This window comes from Macaca mulatta, chromosome 2 (genome assembly GCF_049350105.2).
Source record: "Macaca mulatta isolate MMU2019108-1 chromosome 2, T2T-MMU8v2.0, whole genome shotgun sequence".
Lineage (NCBI taxonomy): Eukaryota > Metazoa > Chordata > Mammalia > Primates > Cercopithecidae > Macaca > Macaca mulatta.
Genome location: NC_133407.1, coordinates 24,286,014 through 24,310,858, shown reverse-complemented (window position 1 = coordinate 24,310,858; position 24,845 = coordinate 24,286,014). Strand labels below are relative to the sequence as shown.

The 24,845-nt window shown below is 38.9% G+C and overlaps 1 protein-coding gene and 1 long non-coding RNA gene across 51 annotated transcripts in view; one reads left to right on the top strand and one right to left on the bottom strand.

Moving 5' to 3' along the window:
• The window catches only part of THRB (thyroid hormone receptor beta), a 370,608-nt gene that overhangs the window by 49,449 nt on the left and 296,314 nt on the right, over positions 1-24,845 (bottom strand). For 33 of the 50 annotated variants that reach the window (XM_077991400.1, XM_028843641.2, XM_077991390.1 and 30 more), the window contains one exon: positions 23,080-23,340. The exons of 5 other annotated variants lie outside the window; for them this stretch is intronic. In XM_077991400.1, the coding sequence (XP_077847526.1) occupies positions 23,080-23,340 (261 nt within the window). Of the gene's footprint in view, positions 1-23,079; positions 23,529-24,845 lie in introns of all 50 variants that reach the window. 12 more of the 50 variants (XM_077991377.1, XM_077991375.1, XM_077991380.1 and 9 more) reach the window with 1 other exon arrangement.
• LOC106997142 (uncharacterized) lies at positions 17,169-23,082 on the top strand. Its single transcript, XR_003727081.2, has 3 exons — positions 17,169-17,299; positions 21,174-21,278; positions 22,580-23,082. It is a non-coding gene; the product is annotated as an uncharacterized LOC106997142 (long non-coding RNA).

The window sequence follows — 24,845 nt, the reverse complement described above, 5'->3', positions numbered from 1 at the left end:
AAAACAAGCAAAAGCATGTTCTTCAGTTGGTATATATTTGAACCTGTAAAATGAATCACAATATCCTAGAAAGCATGAAAAGTTACCATAAGGAATAAAGAAGACAGCTAACGTTTTAATAGTGTTTTTACTTTCTTATTACTCTTAAAACAAATAAAAGATTTATTCAGTGTTATTAAGAACACATACACAATATTACAATTAACATTTTCTCCCTACTGGAAATGTCAAAACATTTCACTGGAAGCAATAACTATTTTCTGAAAACCCCAGGAAAAAGAATCCAGGCCTTATGGTTTTTTTTGTCTGATCTCATTTATTTATCTCAAATTTCCCAAGCCTAATATGAAAATTAACCTTTCAATAAAGCAGTTTTCTTTTTTGGCAAATGCACATGTTTCAAAGTCTCTTTTTCTGGTTAAGAGCTGCATGTTGAATCCATTCGATTTTGCAGTTTTGCCCAGTGCATTTCCTGGCTCCCTCTCTTTTTCATTAAAGGCAGAAATCCAAGCAATTTCTTGCTTCTCATCAGTAACAATATCAACTAAAATCAGAGACTCAACTTTTATTCCAAAGGAACACTTAAAAATAATTTTCAGAAATCTCTAAATGTGCTTGAAAAATTGGACAGTTATTCTCCCCTGAAACTGGATATAAACACTGCAGTGAAAAAGGAAAGAATAGCTGCTGAAACACTTTCTCTCACTTTTTACTAAACATCTGAACGGTCAACAGCATTTTTATTGAATTAAAAAAATCTTGAATCCCCTCGGAAATCTTTACATTAAAAAAAGTTTCAAAACATATTTAAGAGAGCTCACTTCCTCCCTAATGTGTACTGTTTGGAGAAAACAGAACAAAACATTCTGAAACACACTCCACACCAAATGGGAATACTCTTTACTTGTAACGAATGCACAAAACTCTCCTTACTAGTAGTTGAAAATGGAGCTCAACACTCACATTGAATTTGAAATATGGCCCCTCACATCCTGATAGAAGCAATCACATCTGTCACCTGTGATCAGTCTTGCATGCTTCCTTGTAGAGTCAATAAAGCCATCTAAACATATTATGTGTCACAAATGGGGTAAACTTCAGTGAGGCTATTGTCTTATTTTCTTGATTGCCTGCTCTAATTATTTAAAGAGCAGCTTAAGAGTTATTTCACTTATTATGCATCCAACTGCCTTAAATAAACTCAGGAGGACTTTAATAATTCCGATTAGAAGTGTTTCTATATATATATATATATATATATGCCTAGGTGTGACTCATAGAAAGTCCGCTTTAATAATTATGGGATGAAACTTTAGCATCAAGATTGTTAAAAGAAGTTCTGAGGTTATTTGTATAAGTAGCAACATTTGAGAGCCACCTGTTCCACTAGGTGTCTGACCCCAGTCCCTTCAGCAAGGAGCAGGGAATCCTGTGGACTAGCTCCTTTTTCTTCATTTGCAGCTTCACTACATATTTCCCTTAGTTCTTAGCCATTTACCCTCCACACTTCAACCAGGCTTCACCCGCCTTTGAGTTACCCAGTCAAGCAGAGGAGGCAGCACAAAAGGAGGCACGCCAGGAAAGAACGAAATCCAAGGAGAAGTGTAATAAACTCGGGATGGGGCACAGGAGTAATCTGCCTAGGGTGCCAGGGATGGCTTCACAGAAGAGGTGACCAGTGAGCTGGAAGAGTATGTAGGACATCATCAGTGGAGGCCTAAGACACCAAATGGCTGAGCAGAAATGTCTTAGGAAGGGTGCTATCAACTAACTGTACTTGCAAAAAGGCACATAAAGAAAGATAACTGATACGCCTTAAAGCAACTAGTCAGAGCCTTTTAACTTCTACTCTAATGACTGTTCTTACTTTCTGTTTTAGTAATTGAACCTCTAAATTTTAGTTGGGCTCATGGCCCCTGAGAAAAAATCCATTTCCCATTTGTCAATATGTGTCTGTGGGACTAACTTCTGACCAATGAGACATAATAGAAGTGTTGCAAGGCAATTTCCAGGAAACTTAAAAGACACAGTAAAAGACAACTGGTGCATTCCATTTGCCTCTCGTTTGTTTCGACTTTCTGCTCCCTGCAATGACTGGTGTCCCAGCCATCATGTTGGTCCATGAGAGTGAGGGCTATACTCTAGGGATTGTGGAAGAATGATTTGGAAAATTCTAGGTTGCTGAAATACACAGAATTGCCATACTAGCTCTGGACTGCCAACTTATGGACTTCTTTTTTTCTCAAGAGACAGAAATAAACTTATTTAGGTCACAGTTTTCTTTTTTGTAAAACAGAGATAACAGTACTCACTTCACTGGTTATTGTGAAGATTAAGTGAGTTTATATAAGTAATGCACTTGGAATGATGACTGGCCTAGTAAGTGACAATTGTACATACATAATAATTATATACATATATATATACTATGTATATATATTTCTTAGGTCTTGTCTTGGGCTACTTCTCAGTCTACACTCTAGGTCAGAGGTCAGCAATCTTCAGCCTGTGGGCCAAACATGACCCACCACCTGTTTTGTAAATAAAGTTTACTGGAATACAGCTTTTATTTGTTACATATTGTCTGTGGCTGCTTTTGTGCTATCATGGCAGAGTTGAGTAGTTGCGAGAGACCTTATAGCCTGCTGAAAATATTTACCACCTGGTATTTTGGAGAAAAAGTTCGCCAAGCCCTGCTCTAGGCGATCTCATCTTGTCTCAGTTTTAAATACTAATTATGTGCAACATCCATGTGGATATCTCCATCCCAGATGTCTCCTCTGAAACCAGGATCCTATATCCAACCATCAACTTGACATCTCCATTTGCCCAACCAACGGGCATCTCCAACTTCATTTCTAAAATCTGTTCCTCTCACAGTAGTCCCATCTTGGCACCACCATCCACCTGGGAGCTTAAGCAAATAACCTTCAAGCCAACTCTTTTCTTCCCTTCACTACCTAAATCCAATCCATTAGTAAGTTCATTGGTTATTCCTCCAAAATATATGTTTAATCCAACTACTTCCTTCTCTCCGTTGCCATCATCGCAGTCCAAACCATCATCATCTCCTAACTGGACTCCTTTCCGGCTTCCTCATTAGCTTTGGGCCACTTTAATATTTTCTTGACAGAGCCACCAAAGAGTGATGTTTTACAGGCTGCGAATCAGATAATGTTCCTTCCTTGTTTAAAACCTTCAGTGGCTTTGTACTGTATTTAGAACAAAATCCAAACCTCTACCAAAAGGTGGTCCTTCCCCACTTCTCATCAATCCTCCTGCTTCCTTGACATAAACCAAAACAGCATCCTCACTGTTCCTTGAGCACGCCAAGTTTTTGCCTGCCTCAATTCAAGGACGCTGCACATGTTCTTCCCTCTGTCTGATACATCCCTCCCTTCAGCTCTTCACAGGACAGAGCCCTTCTCATTCATTTGGATGGAGCCTAAATGACACTTTGTGTGTCAGGAGCCTCTTGATTCCATCGGAGACCTGAAAGCCCTGACACTCTTCACATACATAACAACACTTGCTCGCTCAGAAAAAAGATGGAGGACTCTCTGTGCACCAAAATCCATGTGCATTAAAAAAAAAAAGATAAAATGTTACATATTGCAATAAGTGGATTATCTTAGGCTTGAAAGTTCCTGGGAGATATCTGTCTGTCTAAAATTGATCCAGTTTGTTCTTTTATATCTTCGTTACAAGAGAACAGAGATAGAGCTGTTTATTAAACCCACCTCAGTTGAGGTTATGGAATTACAAATAAAGATCATCAGTGCCCATCACCTCTGCCCCAGAAAAGATTATGAAAAGGATTGAGACATTTCCTGCCCCAGGAAGTAACTACTCAAATTCAGGAAAGTTCCCTTTAAAAATGTAAAGAAGCATGAGTCTCGATCTTACCACTGAAGTGCTGAAAGCACATCTACTACATTTTGGCAGAAACTAAAGAGGTGCACAAAAACTTTTCGACCATGTTTTCTTGGATTGTTGAGGTCTGGAATCTTTGGACTCATTGCTTTTGAAAAGGACATCAAATTAGTTCAACTCCAGAGATGGGAGCAGGGCAAGCTCCTGGAAGTTCCGGACCACTCAACTTGAAAGCAACCCTCCCTCCAAACCCTAACACATATGGAACATTTATGGAGGCTGAGACCTGTTTTAGGTTGTCTTAGGATCCTAGGATATTACAGCAGGAACTTCTGAGCTATGCATTCCACATGTATTTTATCTGATTATGAGAAAATGGAATCCCAAAGAGATGAAGTGACTTGTCATATGGTAGGTTGTAGCTTTTGGGGCCATGACCCACTCCTGCATTGACTGTATCATTTCTCCTACTGTAGGTGGGGCCTTTATTTTCCCAACTGGGCCTAGTGTTGTTGGGTTAAACAGGTGCTGTGGAGGAAAGGGAGGAAAGGAGCTTGTCTCAGGCCTGGGGATTGACTCTCCCTTCTCAGGATTTCTGCCAAATTATATAAAGCCTTGAGTCACTAGATCATGCAACACTCGAATCATTTTAGAAACTTTGACTTCCTCAATCCTGGGAGTGTTAATTAGCATGACTCCTCCTCCCCTACCAGTACTGTAATGGTGTCATTCTTGTTAAATGAACACCATGGCTACTGGGTTAGTATTCAGATGGTGTCCCCTAAGTGGTCCCATAATACAGTCCCAAGAGATGATCTAAAGAGAAAACAATAAAAAGAGATTTTATGATCAAATGAGTTTGGGAAATGACGAATGATATGCTCCTCTCTTGGAGATTCACACACACACAACTTTGAATGACTTTGTGTAACAGCATTTCCTAAACATTCCTGATCATAGAACCCTGTGTGTATCGTGTAACATTTGTTACAAGTGTTCCATGAAACATACTTTGAAAAACCTAGTCATCTGCTCTGTTGGATATGTATGCTGGAACTTAAGGCACAGATACATAACAGTGTATTTCTCAGATTACACACCAAGAACAGAGAGAAGGAATCTGCTGAAGGGGAGTGTCCTTTTTCGGGTCTTAACCAAGGAGGAAAGCTGCCGGCCAGGAGGTGGGCTGGACACATGGAAATGCAAATCCCCAGGTGGGCACAGGGCAAGCCCAGGGCCTCTTGGGCTCTTGAATTAAGTCTTCTTTGGTAAGAATAGAAACTCAAAGCTCTTCTCTTTTAAAATATATTGTACACTGAATTTGTTTCTAATTTTTTCCTTTGGCATTTCATAAAAGCTTTTGATAGTTCTAGCCTGTTGCAGCTCTACAAAAGGGCACCAAGGGGAGACTTTTGTTCACCATAATCTATCACCAAGCGGAATATGCTTTTACAAACATGTGCTTGAAAAAGTAACAGTGTTTTACTAGTATAAAGCGAATGGATTCTGATCTGGTGCAGTGGGAAAAAAATGGCCCTGATTAGAACATTGAAGCAGGAATAAGACACTCTTAGGACCAAGCTGACGGAAACAGGCCCAATAATTGAACTGAGAGATTTCCAAAGGGCAAGAGACTCTCATCAAGGCAGTCCTGGTGGCTTCCTCAACCTGGACACCCTCTTTGTGGGTCTAAATTTTGGAGCTGCATGTTTTATTTCACAAAGGTGGAATAATTGCCTCAGCACATTCGTGCAAAAGGTACCACAAACTTAGTGACAGCAGCCTTTTACTGGATGAAATATGTCCATTTCTAGGATGAGCAAGTTAAAGAGAACAGTCCTTTGTGATTCCACAAAGATTAAGAGTCCAAAATCCTTAGGTCAGTGATTCTCAAATGGTGGTTTCTGAACAAGCAGCATTAGCATATCCTGGAACTTCTTAGAAATGCAAATTCTATAGCCTACCCCAGACCAACTGGATCAGAAACTCTGAGGGGTGGGGACAGCAAGCCCTTCAGGGGATTCTGACACTAGCTGAAGTTTGAGAACCACTGTCTTAGTAAAGGCTGAAGTTGCTCTAGCTGGTCTGTGTCAACTTTTCCAGCATCACTGGCTGTTACCTTGAGCCCTGGATTCTCAAAACCTCTTTCTGTCTTCTTCTGGTTCTATTTTCTCCTGGTCCTGGCAGGTGTATTGGCTTTGTCCTTGATCTAAAACGTTTTAGGCCTAATTAGGCTAGGAAGAATGGTGTGCTCCATGTGGCCAATGCAGCTCAATTTTCCTGGCCTCCACTTTGAGTTTTGGTGATCATGCACTACCAGTACCATAATACTTAACAAACTTTATCATTGTCACTCCAGACTCTCAACAGGGGCAGTGATATCTGACATTTTTGGGTCTTTGGACATAATACTATCACAACAGCACAAGCCCTCTGCTTCCACCTCACTCCACAGCCAAACCTATTGATGGTATACCAGAAACCGTCTCCTCTATCTCTGGACAGTTCTTTTGAGTCATCTTCAAGGGATGATCTCCTTGTCTGTCTTTTACAACTGGCCATGCCTTTGGTTCTATTCTCAGGTCTCTTCTAACCATACATATTCTTCCAGGTGAAGTCATCAATGTCTACAGTTTCATCTATTGCCCCTGTGTGCAGATGGTGCTTACTCTCCCTTGTGCCTTCCAGACCTGCATTCCAGCCACCTACCAAACCCCTTTCCTTGGATGCCAAGGTACCTCACATACCGATTCTAAACTCTGTGTCAGATTCTGTGTCAGGTGTTTATATGCATCATCTTATTTAAACATCACAATAGTCCTACAGCAGCTATGGCTGACCACATTTTTAAAAAAAATTTTTATTTTACTTCAATTTCCGGGATACATGTGCAGAACGTGCAGGTTTGTTACATAGGTATACATGTGCCATGGTGGTTTGCTGCTCCTATCAATGTGTCATCTAGGTTTTAAGTCAGGTATGCATTAGGTATTTGTCCTAACGTAGTCACATTTTTTTTTTAATAGATGAAAAAAATTTATCTGTCTGAAGTGGCACAATAGGTAATTTGAAGAGTGAGGATTCAAATCCAGATCTGTTCAAGTAGAAATTACATACTTGGACTTTTCATTACAGCTTATTTATCTCTTTGTAGCTTTGCCACAGCCTCTAGTCACAAAGGGCCAACTATTCTATGCTGTTACTGTTTTAATTAAACTAATCATTTCATTTTTAAGAGAAAACATGGCTAACCCAAGAGGTTTCTATGCCTCTGATCTTACTCTGATCTTTCCATTCATCCTCCACATTGCAGCTAGGGGAATTGATTTTAAAGGAGAATCTGAAGCATGTCACCTATTGCTCCTCCCACAACCCCAATCCTAGCTTGCAATAATCTTTAGTTTTTAAGATAAAGCTTAAAGACTTAGAAGTCTTTTGTAATGTAGCTCCTGACTACTTTCTACTCTTATCTCTTGCCACTTTCTCATATGACCTGAATGCTGGCCATTTGCAGTTTTGTTGAATAGCATTTCTCTGTCGTGGTCACACACTGTTTCCTATATACAATGGCCCATGCACTGTGCTAACTACTTTCCTATAGATTATATCATTTAAGCCTCACAACAATCCTGTTCGTAGATATGACCGTTCCTGTTTTAGAGATAAGGAAACTGAGACTCGGAGAGGTTCTACAACTTGCCCGCAGTCATACGACTGATAAGTGGGCTGATATTCTCGATGCATGCAAATACCATATTTATGTCCAAAATGGTATGTCTCTGTTTTGCTGCCCTTATGCCATTTAGCAGCTTACACTGGAGTCTGGGAAACTGTAGGGCTATAGTGACTGACATGCAGTGATTTTTCGTGGTTTGTCATCTGTCCTCTTTGATGGGTCCAGAAACTTAATCATGTCAGACATGATTTACACATGTCAGAAAATTACTAAACAATCTTTGCTGGATGTTAAGTCCATGCAATCCTCTTTTTCATATTGAGAAATAATATATAGTTTGATTTTAGCCTAAATTCAAGATTTGTTTCATTTAAGTTTTCAAGTAATGGGTTGTGGGTCCAAAATTCCCAGACACGTTTGACCTATTCCAACGCCTTTCTTGCATAGTATTTCCAGTGGATGAAACAGTGCTGATTAAAGACTGGAGTCCTAGCATAGTGTCTTTCACATAAGAACTCTGGGATAAAGCTCAAGGGTTTTATTCTGACTGATATTTCCTAAGACCAAAGGCAAATCATAAAGTCTCCTTGTGCTTTGAGAGAATGAGATACCACTCAAAAGAGCTCAGGATCCAAACCAAAAGAAAAATGCACATATACAAAAGTGAACAGAATAGTATTCTTAAGGCTGGAGATTGAAAGAAAAATGAAAAATTTGAAATATACGTCAGACCACTGTTATCATCATCGAAGTCTTCTATTTTCTAAGCCAACAGTGGAATGTCTGCTCTTTTTTATAAATGAACGTTTGATTCAAAAGCAAACCTTAATGAATCTAATATAGTCTGATGTGGCTTGAACATCATGGTGTAGAAAAAAATGCAAAAATATTTCAGTTTCGGTGTACCTTTAATTAGACAATTGGCTATATAATAATGATGAGGTCTATTGCATGGTGTCTTTATAAACAATAAGATCGGTTGGGAAGGTATTTCCATTCATTTTGCACAGTGGAAAACTGAGGGGTGCTTTTCTTACTGTACGTAACTACTAAGGGAAAAGGTTAGTATTGAAATTTAGGCCCTCGAGTTACTATTCTAGAAATCACTTTTCCCACTTCCACGCTATGCTTTTCTAAGTGGAAAATTATTTTGTTGTTTTGAAATTTCTGGGTGACTAATAATGTGTTTCGACACAAATTCTAAGATCACTTCAATGATTTATCTGTTTTTCCAAAGATGTACTTAATTTAATGTCACATTGTATATTTATTATAGTCAACATGTTTCCCTGTATCTCTAGAAAAAAAACGCTCTTCAATATTTTATGTGTTTTATAAATATCATTTATGTTTTACTTGAATATCACATAGCAGCTCATTTAGTGTATTTTTAAATTTAATCACCTAGAGAAAGTAGATATGTTTCCCCTTTATGTGTTAAGATAATTATTTCATTGTAATTCACAATGATCGACTTGATGTGAAAAGTTGACTGGTTGTTTAAGTGGAATAATTTTGACATTTAACAGCTACAGTATACTTTCTTTATCCCAGAATAACATGTCAGAGATTAATTTTAAAACAAATTTCCCTAATAATAGGAATAATGAATGAACAATTGGATCATCTGCATTTACTTTGCTTTTTCACCCTTAAGAACAACTAGTGCAAAATTTAGACTATGCCACAACTGATGTAGTTTCAAAAGATTTATTCTTTGTCAATAAAGGCTCCAGTCCTACAGTACACTTGAAAATGTTATAAAAAAAGGTAAAAAGTTCAAACTACTGATACATGCTACCTTGGGGTGAATCTCAAAAATAGTATACTAAGAGAAAGATGCCAGTCATATAAGACCACATACTACAGCATTCCACTTTTGTTAAGTTTCAGAAAAGGCAAATCTAAAGGGACTGAAAGAAAGTCATTGCCAGAGGCTGGGCACAGGAATGGGGAGTAACTGTCAATGAGTCAAAGTTTCTTTAGGGATGATGGAAATATTCTAAAATAAGATCATGATGATGGTTGCACGCCTCTGTAAATATACTAACAATCATCGAACTATACACTTAAAACAGGGGAATTTGATGGTATGTAAATTATATCTCAGTGAAGCTTTATAAAAATAGACGCAGGGCTACAAATAGCTTGAGTTAACTAAGACTGATTCTCAAAATAAAATAAAGTTTACATCATTTATGTATCAATACCATGTATGTTATTCTCCCAGATCGAATGGAGATACACCATAGGAGGAAGACATGGCCCTGACTCTGAAATTTGCAACCAAACTAAAAATACATATCAGCAAGCAGAAAACAGTATCCCATACACTGAATACTTCAAGCGTTAAGTGAACATGGAGTAAAATGGAATTATTATTTTTGAAACAACGTAAGTTACATTCTTCATTATTCTTTCCTAAGACAAATGCTAGCCAGCCAATAGAATTTTCATCATCGCTTGGTTGTCAACAGAGTTACTGCTCATTGCAAGCCTAGACTCGAAATTCTGCCAACATTTTCTGTTTGAAATCCTATGAAAAAAAGGGGTGTGCATATAATTTTTTATTCTCAGCATATAGTAAGGTATTGGACACATAGAACACACTCAATTTAAAACATTGTCAGTACAAATCAAGATGAATTCACAATCTCCAGTGAATCAAACAGGCATGTTCAGAAGCCACAATTAAATAAGGCAGAACACAGTGAGTACTTGGACAAAATTTTATCACAGCATTAAAAACAAAAACTCAAATTCATTCTGATGGTGCATGGGGATGCACAGAGGAAGTGATGTTTGAATTGGGCCTTGAAGGATGAGTAGAGTAAAAGGATTTGTAAAAGTTTTCAAAAATAGGATCTACTTCATGTTGGTACCCTTGAGATCCAAATCTAGAAATGGCAGATTGAAATTCTTCATTTTATTTCAAATGTCAAAATGTTCCAGAAAGATACATAATAAATATCAAGGTTAACCTAAGATCTTAGTTGTTTTGTAATTTAATATGATTGGATCGTGGAAAGAAAAGAATGTTTAGTTAAAATATGAGAAGAGAATAAAGTGGCCATATCTATTTTTTTATCTTCAGAAAAGTCTTCAGACCGTGGACAATGTACTTTTTGCCTGTATTACGGAGAAAGGCGTTCCCTAGGTAAGTATCATTCTGTCTTTCAAAACCTTAAAAATATCAGAGGGGGCAGAGAAACAACTTTTTCTTCTGACATTCACCTTTAAAGCATTGAATAGATGCTTATTAGAGAACTTTTAGAAAATATACTTTCTTCTAACTCAGTGAGATAATGAGCTCACCAGTAAAGATCTAGGCCTGCTCACACTAAGATATAAGTGGTTTGGAAGATTGAAAACTATTTCTGCATCATATAATTAACTCTAAAATTATATAGGAACAAACGCCATGCCATACAATTTTTTAATATCTCTGTCCAAAATGTATAATTTGATTCTAATCATGAGGAAAGGCTAGGTGTGGTGGCTCATGCCTGTAACCCAGAGCAAAGGAGGCCAAAGTGGGTGAATTGCTTTAGGCCAGGAGTTTAGGGCTGCAGTGAGCTATGAGGTCACCACTGCACTCCAGCCTGGGCAACAGAGTGAGACCTTGTCTAAAAAAAATCATGAGGAAACATCAGTCAAACTTAAATTAAGGGACATTCCAAAATAATAATCAGCCTGTATTTCTTCTTTTTTTTCTGGTTATCTTCCCTTCTTTCCTCTTTTCCACAATTTTGTTTTTTTTTAAATTATACTTTAAGTTCTAGGGTACATGTGCACAACATGCAGGTTTGTTACATCTGTATACATGTGCCATGTTGGTGTGCTGCACCCATTAACTCGTCATTTACATTAGGTATATCTCCTAATGCTATCCCTACCCCAGCCACCCACCCCATGACAGGCCCCGATGTGTGATGTTCTCCTTCCTGTGTCCAAGTGTTCTCATTGTTCAGTTCCCACCTATGAGTGAGAACATGCGGTGTTTGGTTTTCTGTTCTTGTGACAGTTTGCTGAGAATGATGGTTTCCAGCTTCATCCATGTCCCTGAAAAGGACATGAACTCATCCTTTTTTATGGCTGCATAGTATTCCACGGTGTATATGTGCCACATTTTCTTAATCCAGTCTATCATTGATGGGCACTTGGGGTGGTTCCAAGTCTTTGCTATTGTGAATAGTGCCACAATAAACATACGTGTGCATGTGTCTTTATAGCAGCATGATTTACAATCCTTTGGGTATATCCCCAGTAATGGGATGGCTGGGTCAAATGCTATTTCCAAATCTAGATCCTTGAGGAATCACCACACTGTCTTCCACAATAATCAGCCTGTGTTTCTTCAAGAAATATTTCTTCAATGGCATGAATGACAAAGAAAAACTGTGAAATGGTTCCAGACTAACATGAACCTGGAGGACATTATGCTAAGTGAAACAGGCCAGGCACAGAAAGAAAAACACTGGATGATCTCACCTGTATGTGGAATGGACAAAGCTGAAATCGAAGCAGTGTACAGTAGAATGGTGATAACTAAGGTCTGCAGTGGGGAGGGTAGGTAGAATGGGTAGATGTTTGTCAAAGGGTACATGATTTCAGTTAGACAGGACGTCTAAGTTCTGAAGATCTATTGCATAGCATGGTGACTATATTTAATAACTCACTGTATACTTTAATATTGCTAAAATGTTCTCACCACAAAAAGCGAAAAGGATATAGGTGATAGATATGTTAATTAGCTTGATTTAATCATTTAAAGATGTATAATGTGTCAAAACATAATTATGTACATGATAAATACATACAATTTTTATTTGTCCATTATACTCTAGTAAAGTTGGACAGGTGGTGGGAGGAAGAAGCAGACTAAAGAGATAAAAAGTAAATAAATAAAATGAATGATCCTGGCCTGGATCCCAGACCAGAAAATAAGATTGGTACAAAGGACAATTGGTGGTGGCCTCTCCCAGCCCTGTCTAGTGGAACGAAGCCTGTGAAAACCTCTTAGAGACAAGTCCTCTCTCCAGCCCTGGTCCTCACCTCAACTCCTCCTCCAAGGGAGTGGCAGGAAGGATAACTGGTAAAATGTAAAGAAAGTCTGAGGATTAGAAAATAGTATGCATCAATGTTAAACTTCCCAATTCTGATAATTGTGCTATGGTTTCCTAGGATAATTTCCTTAGTTTTAGAAGGTATTTAGAGTTTAAAGGGCATGAGGTTTATAACTTACTCTCAAATGGTTTGCAAATGGCATAATAATATGTATATAAGCAAACACACACATACAGAGAATGAGAAAAGAAATATGGTAAAATGTTAACGATTGGTGAATCCAGGTGAAGGGTATGGGAATTATTTGCACTATGACAACTTTTTGGTAAACCTGAGATTAAAACAAAATATAAAAAGAAATTTATAGGTCTGCCTTAGGAGCTCTTCCAAGAAAACATACAATTTACTTAACCTTGAAGACTTAGTGGTCCTTTGCCACCAATTTTATTTTTCCACTTCAACTCTTAGAAACAGAATCCAACTCAGAAAGTAAGCAGATTTTCAATAAAACAAGTAATAACAAATAGCTTTTGATTCATTAAAAAAGGGAGTCAGATTGATTTGCATACTTTTATTTTTTAGTAGTGATCACCAGGCTTATATTCCTGATATCAAAGGTTCTTAAAAAATCATAGAATGGGCATTCATTTCTTTTTTTGGGAGAACAAATAAGACTCAAGCATAGAATGATCGCTTCAAAGGAAATTTAAGAATGAGCATGTCGTGTGTAACCAGGAAAAGATAACATGAAAGAAATTCCCTATGTCTTGTCATAAATATTAAGTGGGATGAACCCATTGCAGATACCCGTTTCCCTGGAAACCCATTCAATTGAAATTGCTGCAAAAATTAACATGTATTATTTTTCCCTTAAAGGGCAGTAACTTCTTTTACTTACACAGTTTTGACCTTTAGTTTTATATCTTAGTCTTATTATAAGAAGTTGTTTCCAGAACTAGGCAAACAAAGAGTTGAATATGTATCTTTTCATTAGTCCTGAGGCTTAACCAAAATAGTATGGCCTTTACAGCTGTACTAGATGTCTGAGGCAACTACGGGTGGTTGGGGTACAATCTGCCAGTCATAGAATATTCCAATCTAGACTAATAAACCATCAACCCACACATGATATTCTTACTCAAATGCCAAGTGACTTTATCATATAGACAATTGAGTTAAACAGTCACATATGCAGCACAGCTCAGTATTTTAAGAGGCAGTGCAGTTTAATAAAGCCAAGTCCCTTGTATAAGCCCATACTGACAAATGTCATGGGGATAGAGGTTCACAATATACAATAATCCTATGTCAGGTCAGTGCCATGGAGAATAGCTCTGGACCATGGAGGATTTCTGACTCTAATCTTACTTGAAAAGCTCAGCTGGTTCTGAATTTCTGGGACCCTGGCAGTGTGGATAGAGGCTCATATTTGTTCCAGTTCAATCAAGAAGGCTGAACTGGCCAAGACCTGAAAGACCAGTCTGTAAATACAGCTCAAATAACTGGAGAGAGAAACCAGCCCTGTGCCAGGTGATATGGTTCCCCCATGTATGTGCCTCCTAGTCTGCAATGCCACTATCAGAGGCTACCTTTGGCATGAGGTTGCAGCATCTCCGGGGGTACTCAAAACTCAAAGCCTCCCTGCCCTGGAGAGGTAAGGATGTAAGTCAGTACTGGTCACCAACAGTACTTCAGGGGAATAAGTTTTTTTATGGAAAATGAGAATTTTTCAGAAACTGAAAAGGAAGAAGCCTAGACTTAGTAGAGAACTGAAAATGGGTTTGGATAGCCCGAAGACTCCTATGTGCCTGGGAAAAAGATGTCCTCAAGGGAAGTAAGGACACTGAAAGAGATGGTTTAAGGCAACTGATTTCCCAACTTACCCTGGGACTGATACTATGTTTTCATGATGATCATATCTTGTTTTAGGGGGCTGGTAATGATTTAATATATTTTTCCTTGCCTTCCCCACAAGCGGAAATATGATTATCATATTGGAGGACCACTTTAAAAACGGAGTACAGATTCATCTCTTTGATTTCTTTGTGGTCAGTTAATCTCTGACTACGTTCTTTGTTGGAGAGAATTATTGATTTAGCCAAGGTTAAATAGCTGGTGAGTGTCAAAGCCAAGAACCAGTGGTCATCTGTCCTAAACATTCTCCTATGTGTTTACTAAGTGCTGGGCAACATCCCTAAGATACCATGCAGCAGGCCAGCTGTGTAAGGTGAGGCCTTTGGGGATGTCTTGATAGCCTATGATCATTACGCCATTCACACATTTGTCTAGATTTGGCTGGAAACTCTTTGTAGTTTAAACCTATGCTCAGGGTCAGCCCTTGACAAACAATGAGATAGGTGACGTTTGTCTTTAGAGCCTTGACAATGAAGTGAGTGCTGCTCACATCCTGACAAGCTGCACAGTGTTACTTGTTACTTGGCAGTCCTGTTGCTTATTATTATTATTTTCTTTCTCTCTTATCCCTTGCTATCCTTACCCTGTTCATGGCCTCCTTCTAGTTCCATTCTTTCCATTGTCTTTATTGGACCCTGGCAAAAGTAAAAGGAATCTTATCCAATTCACCCATTTGGAGAAGGTAATGACTTGATAAGATATTCAGCCAGTAAGTCTGCATTTTGAAAGACAACAATAGGAGGGCAGTGATAGAATTATAAGCGTTCAGGGCAACTTGTAGAAGATGTCCTGGGGAAGGGAAAGACTTTGAATTCCAGTGATCACCTACGATGTCTTTGTAAGGGTGACCCTCCCAACAATACCTTTCCACCTTCTATGCTAGGTACATCAGCCATCCACTTGTATCTGATTTTGTCTGAAAACTACTTGTTGGAAGAGTCACGGGATTTGGCTATTGCATCTCTTCTGTCTGCGTCCATAATATTCCTGGCTTTAGAAACTTCAATCCTGTCAGTCACAATTTAGTGGTTATTCTTACATGGGCATGCTACATTCCTAATGTCCAACGTGGTTCTCATAGTCTTTCTGGCTCACTGTAAGAAAAATAACTCCCATGTAGTGAGCACCCACTGTGTCCCATGATATCATCGAAGAGCTTGTTTCTTTCCACAGTTCTATGAGGCAGGGTCCACATTTGACAGATGAGAAAACTGAGGCTCAAACAAACTAAGCGACTTGCCCAAGTTTCAACGGCTGGTAAGTGGCAGCACCAGAATATGACCTCGGACTGTATAAGTAGATACATGCTGACCCCTACTGCTCCCATCATGGCAGGTCTGACCGCCCTGCAATCTTTACCTGACAGTAGAGCAGTATTTCCTCTACAGTTTCAAATTCTTTCCTTTAGGTCTGGAATGTTCTTACCCTTTAGAGTTACAGGGGATTATAACAGTAGAGAGCTCTGACCCTGGGGCCAGATTGCCTGAGTTAGAATTCCAGTTCAGCTACTGCATTTTCCCCTTGATTTCTTATTTAAAGTTTTAAATTTTAAAAGAGTCTGAAAAAAAAATACTTTAGTTGTTGCTATGGACTTTTTTTTTTTCAACTGTTTATGCCTCTACTAGAGCTGTGCACAGGATGTTTTGTTTTGCTTCCCTTCATTTATATAGTTCAATGTATTTCAAGGTCAGAAAGGGTGGCAAAAACTGGAGGAGGTGGGCACAAGGCTAAGAGGTGTGTTTATATTCTAAGAAGAGTTATCATTGTTTAGTCTCTCCTAAGTGCCAGGCACTATGTTGGGTGCTTTATACATATTATCTTTCATCTTTTTTTCTTTTCTTTTTTTTTGAGACAGAGTCTTGCTCTGTTACCCAGGCTGGAGTGCAATGGCGCTATCTCAGCTCACTGCAACCTCTGCCTCCTGGGTTCAAGCGCTCCTCCTGCCTCAGTCTCCTGAGTAGCTGGGATTACAGGCACATGCCACCATCCCCAGCTAATTTTGTTTTGTATTTTTAATAGAGACAGGGTTTCATCATGTTGGCCAGGCTGGTCTTGAACTCCTGACCTCCAGTGATCTACCTGCCTCGGCCTCCCAAAGTGTTGGGATTACAGGTGTGAGCCACCACACCTGGCCTTTTTTTTTATTTAAAAAAATTAAATCCTTCATTGAAATATCTTCCATCTTTACAACAAATCTGAAAGCTCGCTATTATTCCCGTTTAAAACTAAATGGACTGAGGGTTACAGAGGTTAAAAAATTTTCCCTGAGCTGATGATTTAAAGAGCAAGAAATCAACTTATGCCTAACTGTGAAGCGTATGATCGTAACATTAAACAAATTATGCACATCATTATTCATTAATATGTTCATTAATATTTATTAATACATTCTTGTAAAGATTTTTGAATGCAGTTGCATATGGAGTTAATCCTTCTTATTCCACCCTTTTCTTTTTTAAGGTATCTACTGAAACAAGTTTGATGTATATCTGGGAACTTTTTTCTGTGCACATTTGTAAACACACAATTATATAGACTTTTAATGCTATAAGTGGGATTACACTATTCTTAATGCATGCTTACTTTCATTAAGCATTCCTGAAATCATTTCTTTTAAAAAAGTCTGTTTTTAATTTTTCTAGTGAATGCTTTGGATATACCACAATTTATTGGAACATTCCCCAGTGGACAGACATATATATTGCTTCCAGTTTATCAGTAACAAAAACAAAGATGCAAAGAACACTTTTGAACAGACTTGTGCCCTGTGTGAGTATTTCCCTGGGACAGAGTATGATGAGAGGTATGGTTGGGTACATCTGCATCTTTCGGCATGACAGACACTGTTCAGTTGGCCTTGGAAAGCGTGGGGTGGTCTATCCCCTGCTCCATGCTGCATCTCTGAAAACTGAAGTTAGATGAACCAGGGCCTTGGATTTCTGATAGCTACTTCCCTTTGACATTGCTGTTTCCAGTTTTTTGTTTTTAATTCCCTCCCATCTCGCAGGTAGCTTTTTTTCCCCTTGATCTTCTATTTCTGTCTGCCCCAGTATACTTATGGGGTACTCGTCCCTGCCTTTGAAGTATCAAATCACACAGCTATCTGACATATGCCAAAAGTGGAGAGACAGCCATTGTTCTCATGTTGATTGCTAAGGCTCCCAGAGTGCCCTTGAGGTATATGAATCACTGGCACTCTCAGTTGGGACTGCAGATCCTGATGTATGATGAGTGGGGCAGAGTGGAGAGCAGAGATGGATGGAGCAGATGATAGTACTGGCGGAAGGGCACAAGCTTTTCAATCCTCCACCTTCTAAAATACTTATTCACCTGGAGATGTCCTTGTATTTTACTTAAGGACAAAGATAGCAATCATCTGCTGAAAATGTGAATGTCTAACATGAAAGATTATAATGCACACAATGACTTGCATTTATGTCTCCAACTTTTAAGACACTTTGTTATTTTGGTAAATGAGAATGGTATATCATTTGAAATTGTCATCACTGATTTGATTCATTTTTTTCCTTTATGAAGAGCACGAGTTAATAGTTTTCCCCTTTGCTGACATAAGATATTGTTTAAAAAATTACTTTAACTTGTCTAAATCTTGAGGTCTGGTTTCATAAATTATGATACATCTATAAGTAAGAACAATCTATAGCCAATGAAAGTCAGGACTCAGAATATTTAATGACATGGGAAAATGTTCATGATATATTGTTAGGCATTAAAAGCTGGTTAAAATGGTATGCCTAGTCTGATCCCAGGTTTATAAAAAATACACATGCACAGAGAAAAGACTGAAATATAATAACAATGTACAGTGCCTACCCTTGGGGGATAGAACTTCAACTGATTTGAAACCATTTGCAATTTAAAAAATTTGTAGACTTTTTTTTTTCTACCATGAACATATAGGCTTTTATAATGGGAGGAAATAACTTGTTCTTAAAATTATTTTAACTCATTCCCTCTTGCCTTCCTGGGTATTCCAGAATCAGTTTTGAAAATGTTAAGCACAGAGACATTTCCGTGAGATCACTGATGACTGCTCTCCTTTATTCTGAGTCCACCAGGGAGGTGGGTGAGTCCTGCCTTGTTTCTCCCCTTGGGTTTCACGGTTTCAGGAAGGTCCGTGATTGACATAAAAGTATAGAGGCCTGACTGCCTGGGTTCAGCAGGGCTGGTTAGGTCCAGCTCCAGGGATCCACGCATCTGTCTAGAACCCATCCTGTGGGAGGTGGGACCCTGTGGTTCCCAGTGAGAAGTACAGTAGGGCATGAGAGGGTAGAGGGGAGAAGCCTTGTAAGAATTCAGGGGAGGATCAAGGCCTCAGTCAAACAGCGTGGGGTTCTCAGAAGGGCTCAAGTCCCAGGGTGATCTGTTATTAGGCAGTGACTAAGCAGACCTTCCAGTTGGCGACTGAGATAAGCCAGGCCCAAAGAAAGGCCCAACCAAGAATGGAGGGACTCAAGTGGCTCCCCACGTGCACTCAAGGAAGGGGAAAAAAAATGCACATTTCCTAAGTGCCCACCAGGTGGCAGACCCTTTCCTGTGCTACGAGTTTAAGAGTATTCTCAAGCACATCATGATACCCAGGTATTAAGAACCTGCACTGGGTTGGCAAGAAAATAGAAGGCTGGGCCCCTCTCTAGAGATTCAGTAATCTGGGTGGGGCCTGAGATTCTTATTTCTACAAAGCTCCAGGTTCTCCTAGTGCCACTGGTTGGTACTCCTACACTCAGTAGCACTGGATATATCATCTCAGACTGGGAAGGCAGGAGGAGGACAAGGAGTAGGATGTGGTCCTTATGGCTGAGCAATCAGTTCAAATTGTGATTAAAGTGCCAAGGAAGTGTGGCATGGAACGAGCGGGTGTGGGTGGGTGGGGTGAGTTGCAGAAGGGAATGGGTCACTTGATCCTGGTTAAAATAGCCTCTGATACTCCAGCAGATTCAACTTGTGGGCTCTGCAACAGAATGTAAGGGCTTCAGAGCTCTCATTCTAATTAAATGTGGTACCAATTAATTCACTTAGGATGCCTATAGCAGACAGAAGCATAGGTATATGCAGGTTAAAATAAAAGCAGTAAGGCTGGGCACAGTGGCTCAAGCCTGTAATCCCACCACTTTGGGAGGCCGAGGTGGGTGGCTCAGCTGAGGTCAGGAGTTTGAGACCTGCCTGGCCAACATGGCGAAATCCTGTCTCTACTAAAAATACCAAAATTAGCTGGGCATGGTGGTACATGCTTGTAATCTCAGCTACTCAGGAGGCTGAGGCAGGAGAATTGTTTGAACCTGGGAGGTAGAGGTTGCAGTGAGCCAAGATTGCGCCACTGCACTCCATCCTGGGCAACAGAGCAAGACTCCGTCTCAAAAACAAAAACAAAAAAAAGCAGTATTCAGAACAAAATGACAAACAAAATCTTAGATAGCTACCAAAAACCCCTAAAGAAACAATATTTAAGAGTACTACAAACATAAATCAGTGATTCCCAAACAATTTGAAGTGAAAGCCTATTTTAAAAATCTGGTCCATTGTGGAGCAATATATGGTTCTACTGCACAAGACTTTTACGTAGTTCAAGCCACACGTGACTGACCAGGCAAGTTTGACAACATCCAATTGTCTATATCCTGTTCAGTGAGACGAATTCACTGATCATGCATTTGGATGCATTTGGATGCCAGTGGCAACGTCAAACTGCTATAAAAGTTCCTAAAGCTTACTCTCAGTTTCTGTATTTGCATCAATAGAAATGGTAATAACCACTTCACAGAAAGGTCCCAGTCCCCAAACCACACTTAGAAGTGCACTGCTCTAGCCTGGCTAGGTGACTGATCTGGCAGATGGGCTCACTGCATAGCTTCAAGGAGTCAATTTGTTCTTTGGATCCTGTTGTGCAGAATTAACTTTTGTATCCTCAGGACTATTTTGTTCGTATCATTTCTACATGGGGTCCTTGGAATAGGGCTAGTTGGATGTTCTTTTGGCCCTGCTGCCATTTTCTTATGCTTGGACATCAAGGACAATATCCTGTATACAGGCACTCAATAAACACAGATGAGTGAATGCATGGATTACTAGCCCAAGACTGAGATGTCAAGCGTGGGATAGACAGCCATCTAGGAAATAAATGCTCAACATGGATGAACATCAAAATAGAACTCTCTTCATAGTAACTATACAGAGCTGACAAGCAGAGCAGATGGAGAACCAGCTCTATAAGGAAAGACTGTATAATCTTGTTGCTGTCCTGGACTCACTGCTGCCTCACTCAATACATGTGCCCATTCTGAATGAATGATATTTAGTTTATAAGTTTCTTGGACCATGATAACATAGGTTTCCTGGTGGCATTTTCATGCTGAACCAAGGCATTGCCTCATGACTATGTCAAGGTGAACCCTGGTGGTTACTCTGGAAAACATGGGAGACTTATTTTAGTTGTTTTCCTGTTAATATTAGAATCTTGAGGAAGGACTTTAATAATTTAATTATATTCTCTTATTACATCTCTGACTTTCAGTGAAAAAGAGTTGAATGAATGCAAAATGAATTATCCACTCTAACCTCCCTGAAACCTCATGCCCCACCCCACATCCATCTGAAAGTCTCCTCTTGCTTCATTCCTTACCAGGCTCACAGCATGATTCAAGGTATTTTTATGACTTAATGATGCATAGCTAATAATAATGATGACAACAATAATGACAGCTGCTATTCAGAGAGCACTATAAGTCAGGTACGTTGCTAAATGCTTAAATACATCATCTTATTTAATTGTATTAATCTTATAAGTTTGGTCAAGCACAGAAAGTAGAAAGGCTAGGATTCTAGCTCAAATAGATCAGTCTCAAATATTTGTGGTCTTAACCACTCTACTAAGCATCTTGTATGCAAACAGAGACTGTTTCCTTTTGCTTTTAAGATGGCCAACAAACTGAAATGTGTGGTGTTGGAAACTAGATATGTAAGGCCAAGGTTTATTTTAAATGATAGAGACATAGATGGACTCTATGAATAAATAAGTGAATGAATATGGGTATCAATTGTGAGTGAATTAAATTGGGTTTATGACATTATTAGATCACAAGGATGCTAGAGTTATCTGTTGGCATTTCACTGTAAACTGACATGGTTTTAGTGCCAGCCCATATAATTTGGAGATACAATCTGGTCACATATGCTAAGACTAAATCTCAATTGTATTGCAAAGAAATGTATTTTGTGCATGCACACACGTGCACGCGCGCACACACACACGTCCTACATCCTGACTCCTTTGAAAAACTTTATTTTGCTTTTTTTCTAAATAGCCCTTTCAATTTCTCAGATCTCCTCAATTATATATATAAGAGAGTCCAAATAGAAACCTTTCCAAAGGGACATGTATAGTTTTGACTGCCCTCAAATCAGAGCTCATAACACTATTTCACTATTACTTTTGATTAACTCTATTTCCAACTGAAACACTCCATTTCCCAGGTAAACTGGTAGTTCCTAGGAGCTTTCAAAGTATTTTCAGAAAACCTAAAAGACCAGTTCTTTTGTATGAAGGATAAATATAATCATGTGTATATGTTCAAAGTAGAACAGCTGTGTAAGTCCTTCAGGGCTTGTAAATGGGAGTCTTTGTAAACTTTCATTATTATATGTTGGTATATGATTACGAGATTTTCAAAACACAATTTTAAACTTTACCATGAGTCACAATCCATAAAGAAAAACTAAATAGACCCTCCTTTAAAAAAAAAAAAAAAAAAGCCCACTAAGCTGAAAAAGAATGGGAAATTAAATGAACTTAGGCATTTAAAGATACAAATTGGTCTCTTGGACATTGAAAGACACAAATTGATTTAAGAAGCAAAGATTTTGGGGAGCCCTAAGACAATAAAGCGATCAGGACGAAGACATCTGTCAGGGCGGAGGCGACCTGAGGTAAAGAACAGTTAAATCTAATGCAATCAGGAACTTAGGCCAGTTTAATGTTTTTTTTTGCCTTATGAGGTGACAACCTCCTAACACCATAATCTCTCCTTTCAGGATGATGACACAAGGATTTAATGAGTAGAAGACAACAACTTAAAACCTCTCATTTGAGCATGACTTGTCTAGGTTAAAGGTGGGCATTGAGATCCCATTAGCTACTGGCACAATTGCGAAAAGAAATGTACATATGCACAGACACACTTTAAAGCAAGACGTCATAAAAATACAGCGATGCCTGTTTCAACTCAGACCCAAAAATGGAATTAAAGCCAAAACTAACCCCTCTACTAATTAGAGAAGTAAAAATGTCGTCACCCCAAGTGTCCCAGCACAACGTGAATCCAAAACAAGCTGCTTTCTTTGGATTCCACTTATTTATTTACTTTAAAAAGAATATTTGAAGAAAATGACGCCCAGTAAAAGAACAGTTGGAGAAAACATGGGACGCCATACATTGGAAGAGAAATGGAGACGGAGTACACAGTTACAACACGGTTTTTTTTTTTTTTTTCTTGTTGTAACACATGATAATGGGCTAATAAAAATCTGGTTACCTTTACATTTCTTCTCCTCCGTTTGGAAGGTCTGGGCACTCGAGACACTCTGGTCGTTCACATCATCATGGTCCAGATGGAATATTGAGCTAGTCCAAGTGGCCTGGATGAGATGTGGCGACGACTGTTCATTTTTCAATGTGCTGCGCCTCTCTGAATGGCTCTTCCTATGTAGACAGGCTTCAGACATTCCTACTAGCTTCCAGTCGTGTTCTCGGTCTGGACAGTGCTTCGGTTTGTCCCAGGCTGTAAGGCCATTTTCTAAAGGGTTGAAAAACACGAGATGACGAGCTGTTGGCATTGTCAAGATTTTGCTGAGATGCAGAGTTTTGGAAGGCAAGTTGTGTCTCAATTCTTTTGGGGCTTACAGGATTCACACGCCACTTGACGGTAGTGATAAGATGCAGAATTTGTCAGCCTTGGGCATTTAGCCACTGCAGTTGGATTGCCTGTCGGAGTAATCAACACATTCCCCCTTATTTTAAATGCCTAGAAAGACATTAGTTCTCGCATGGCAAGGCTGTACTTTCGCCAGTCCCACTTCCACAGCAATGGCCCAGGAGCAAGTTTACACACCAATTTATGTTACTGCTTAGATGACCATTTGAGGTCTTGAGGGTCAGGGCTGGCCGTGAACACTTTTCAGATCCTTAGGACATAAAACACCCAGGATTCAGCCTTGTTTGACTTGGGTTTTATCACAAGCTGACCTGAGGGACACCCTGTTACTTAAATGGGACGTGCTCACGTGGCCACACCGAGAGTGGCAACTCTGTTTTTACCACCTTCTACCTCTGATGGCCTACAAAAAGAAAAAAAAAAAAAAAAAGAAGGGGATCTTACAAATAGAAGTTTTGTAAAGGGCTTCAATATAGTCCCAAGTTGGCAATAAGAACCGATGAAGGAAAGCAGATAGTGCTTTAGCTGTGGGACAAATTAAGAGCCCTAATGATAGAATGATGAACTTAAAGTCTTTGGTTGGAGTGCAGCTGGTTAATTATTTATGTATATTATATATATTTTTTCTATTCAATTTATAGGGACTTGAGGGTTTGGCTTATAGAAAATGGGAAAAAATGTAATGATATGATGAAAAATTTCTGACACTAACCTTCCCCGGTGGCAAATTTTACTTCCTTAAATATCTTTACTGTACATGGATATAGAGAGCAAAAATGAGCAAGCTAATATACACACACACACACACACACACACACATATTTGTATGCATGTTGTACACATTAAAAAAACATAATCCATCTGGTCATCCATATTTTCAGAAATTCTTAAGTTACTGTTTGTCAAAATTAGAAAAAATATAACATAAATATGTCAGTCCTCCTTTTCAGAGTTTATATGGTCTCTTTAAAGTGATCATAATTCACAAATTTATATGTGAATTTTTTTTAACACTGAAATTACCAGAAGACCATGGATACCCATATCCCTGGGGCTTAGAGAGACATGTCTATCCTGACCTGTGCATAGCACAGTGAATTTTAAGCTGACTTTCAAATATTTAAAGTGAATTTTAAATTATTTAACATGAGGGTTAAAAATGCTTTAGGTTTTCATAAGCACCCTCTCGAAAGCTACCAGATGTCTTCAGCTAATGTTGGTTAGGATGGTTTCTCTAAAAGTGTAAATTACTCAGTCACTTTGGAAAGTTGCATTTACCCTTCTGGGTTTTCATGTTACTACGAGAAAATTCCAATGCCCATGCACACTGTATTCCTACTCCAGGAGAAAACCATAAACAATAGTAA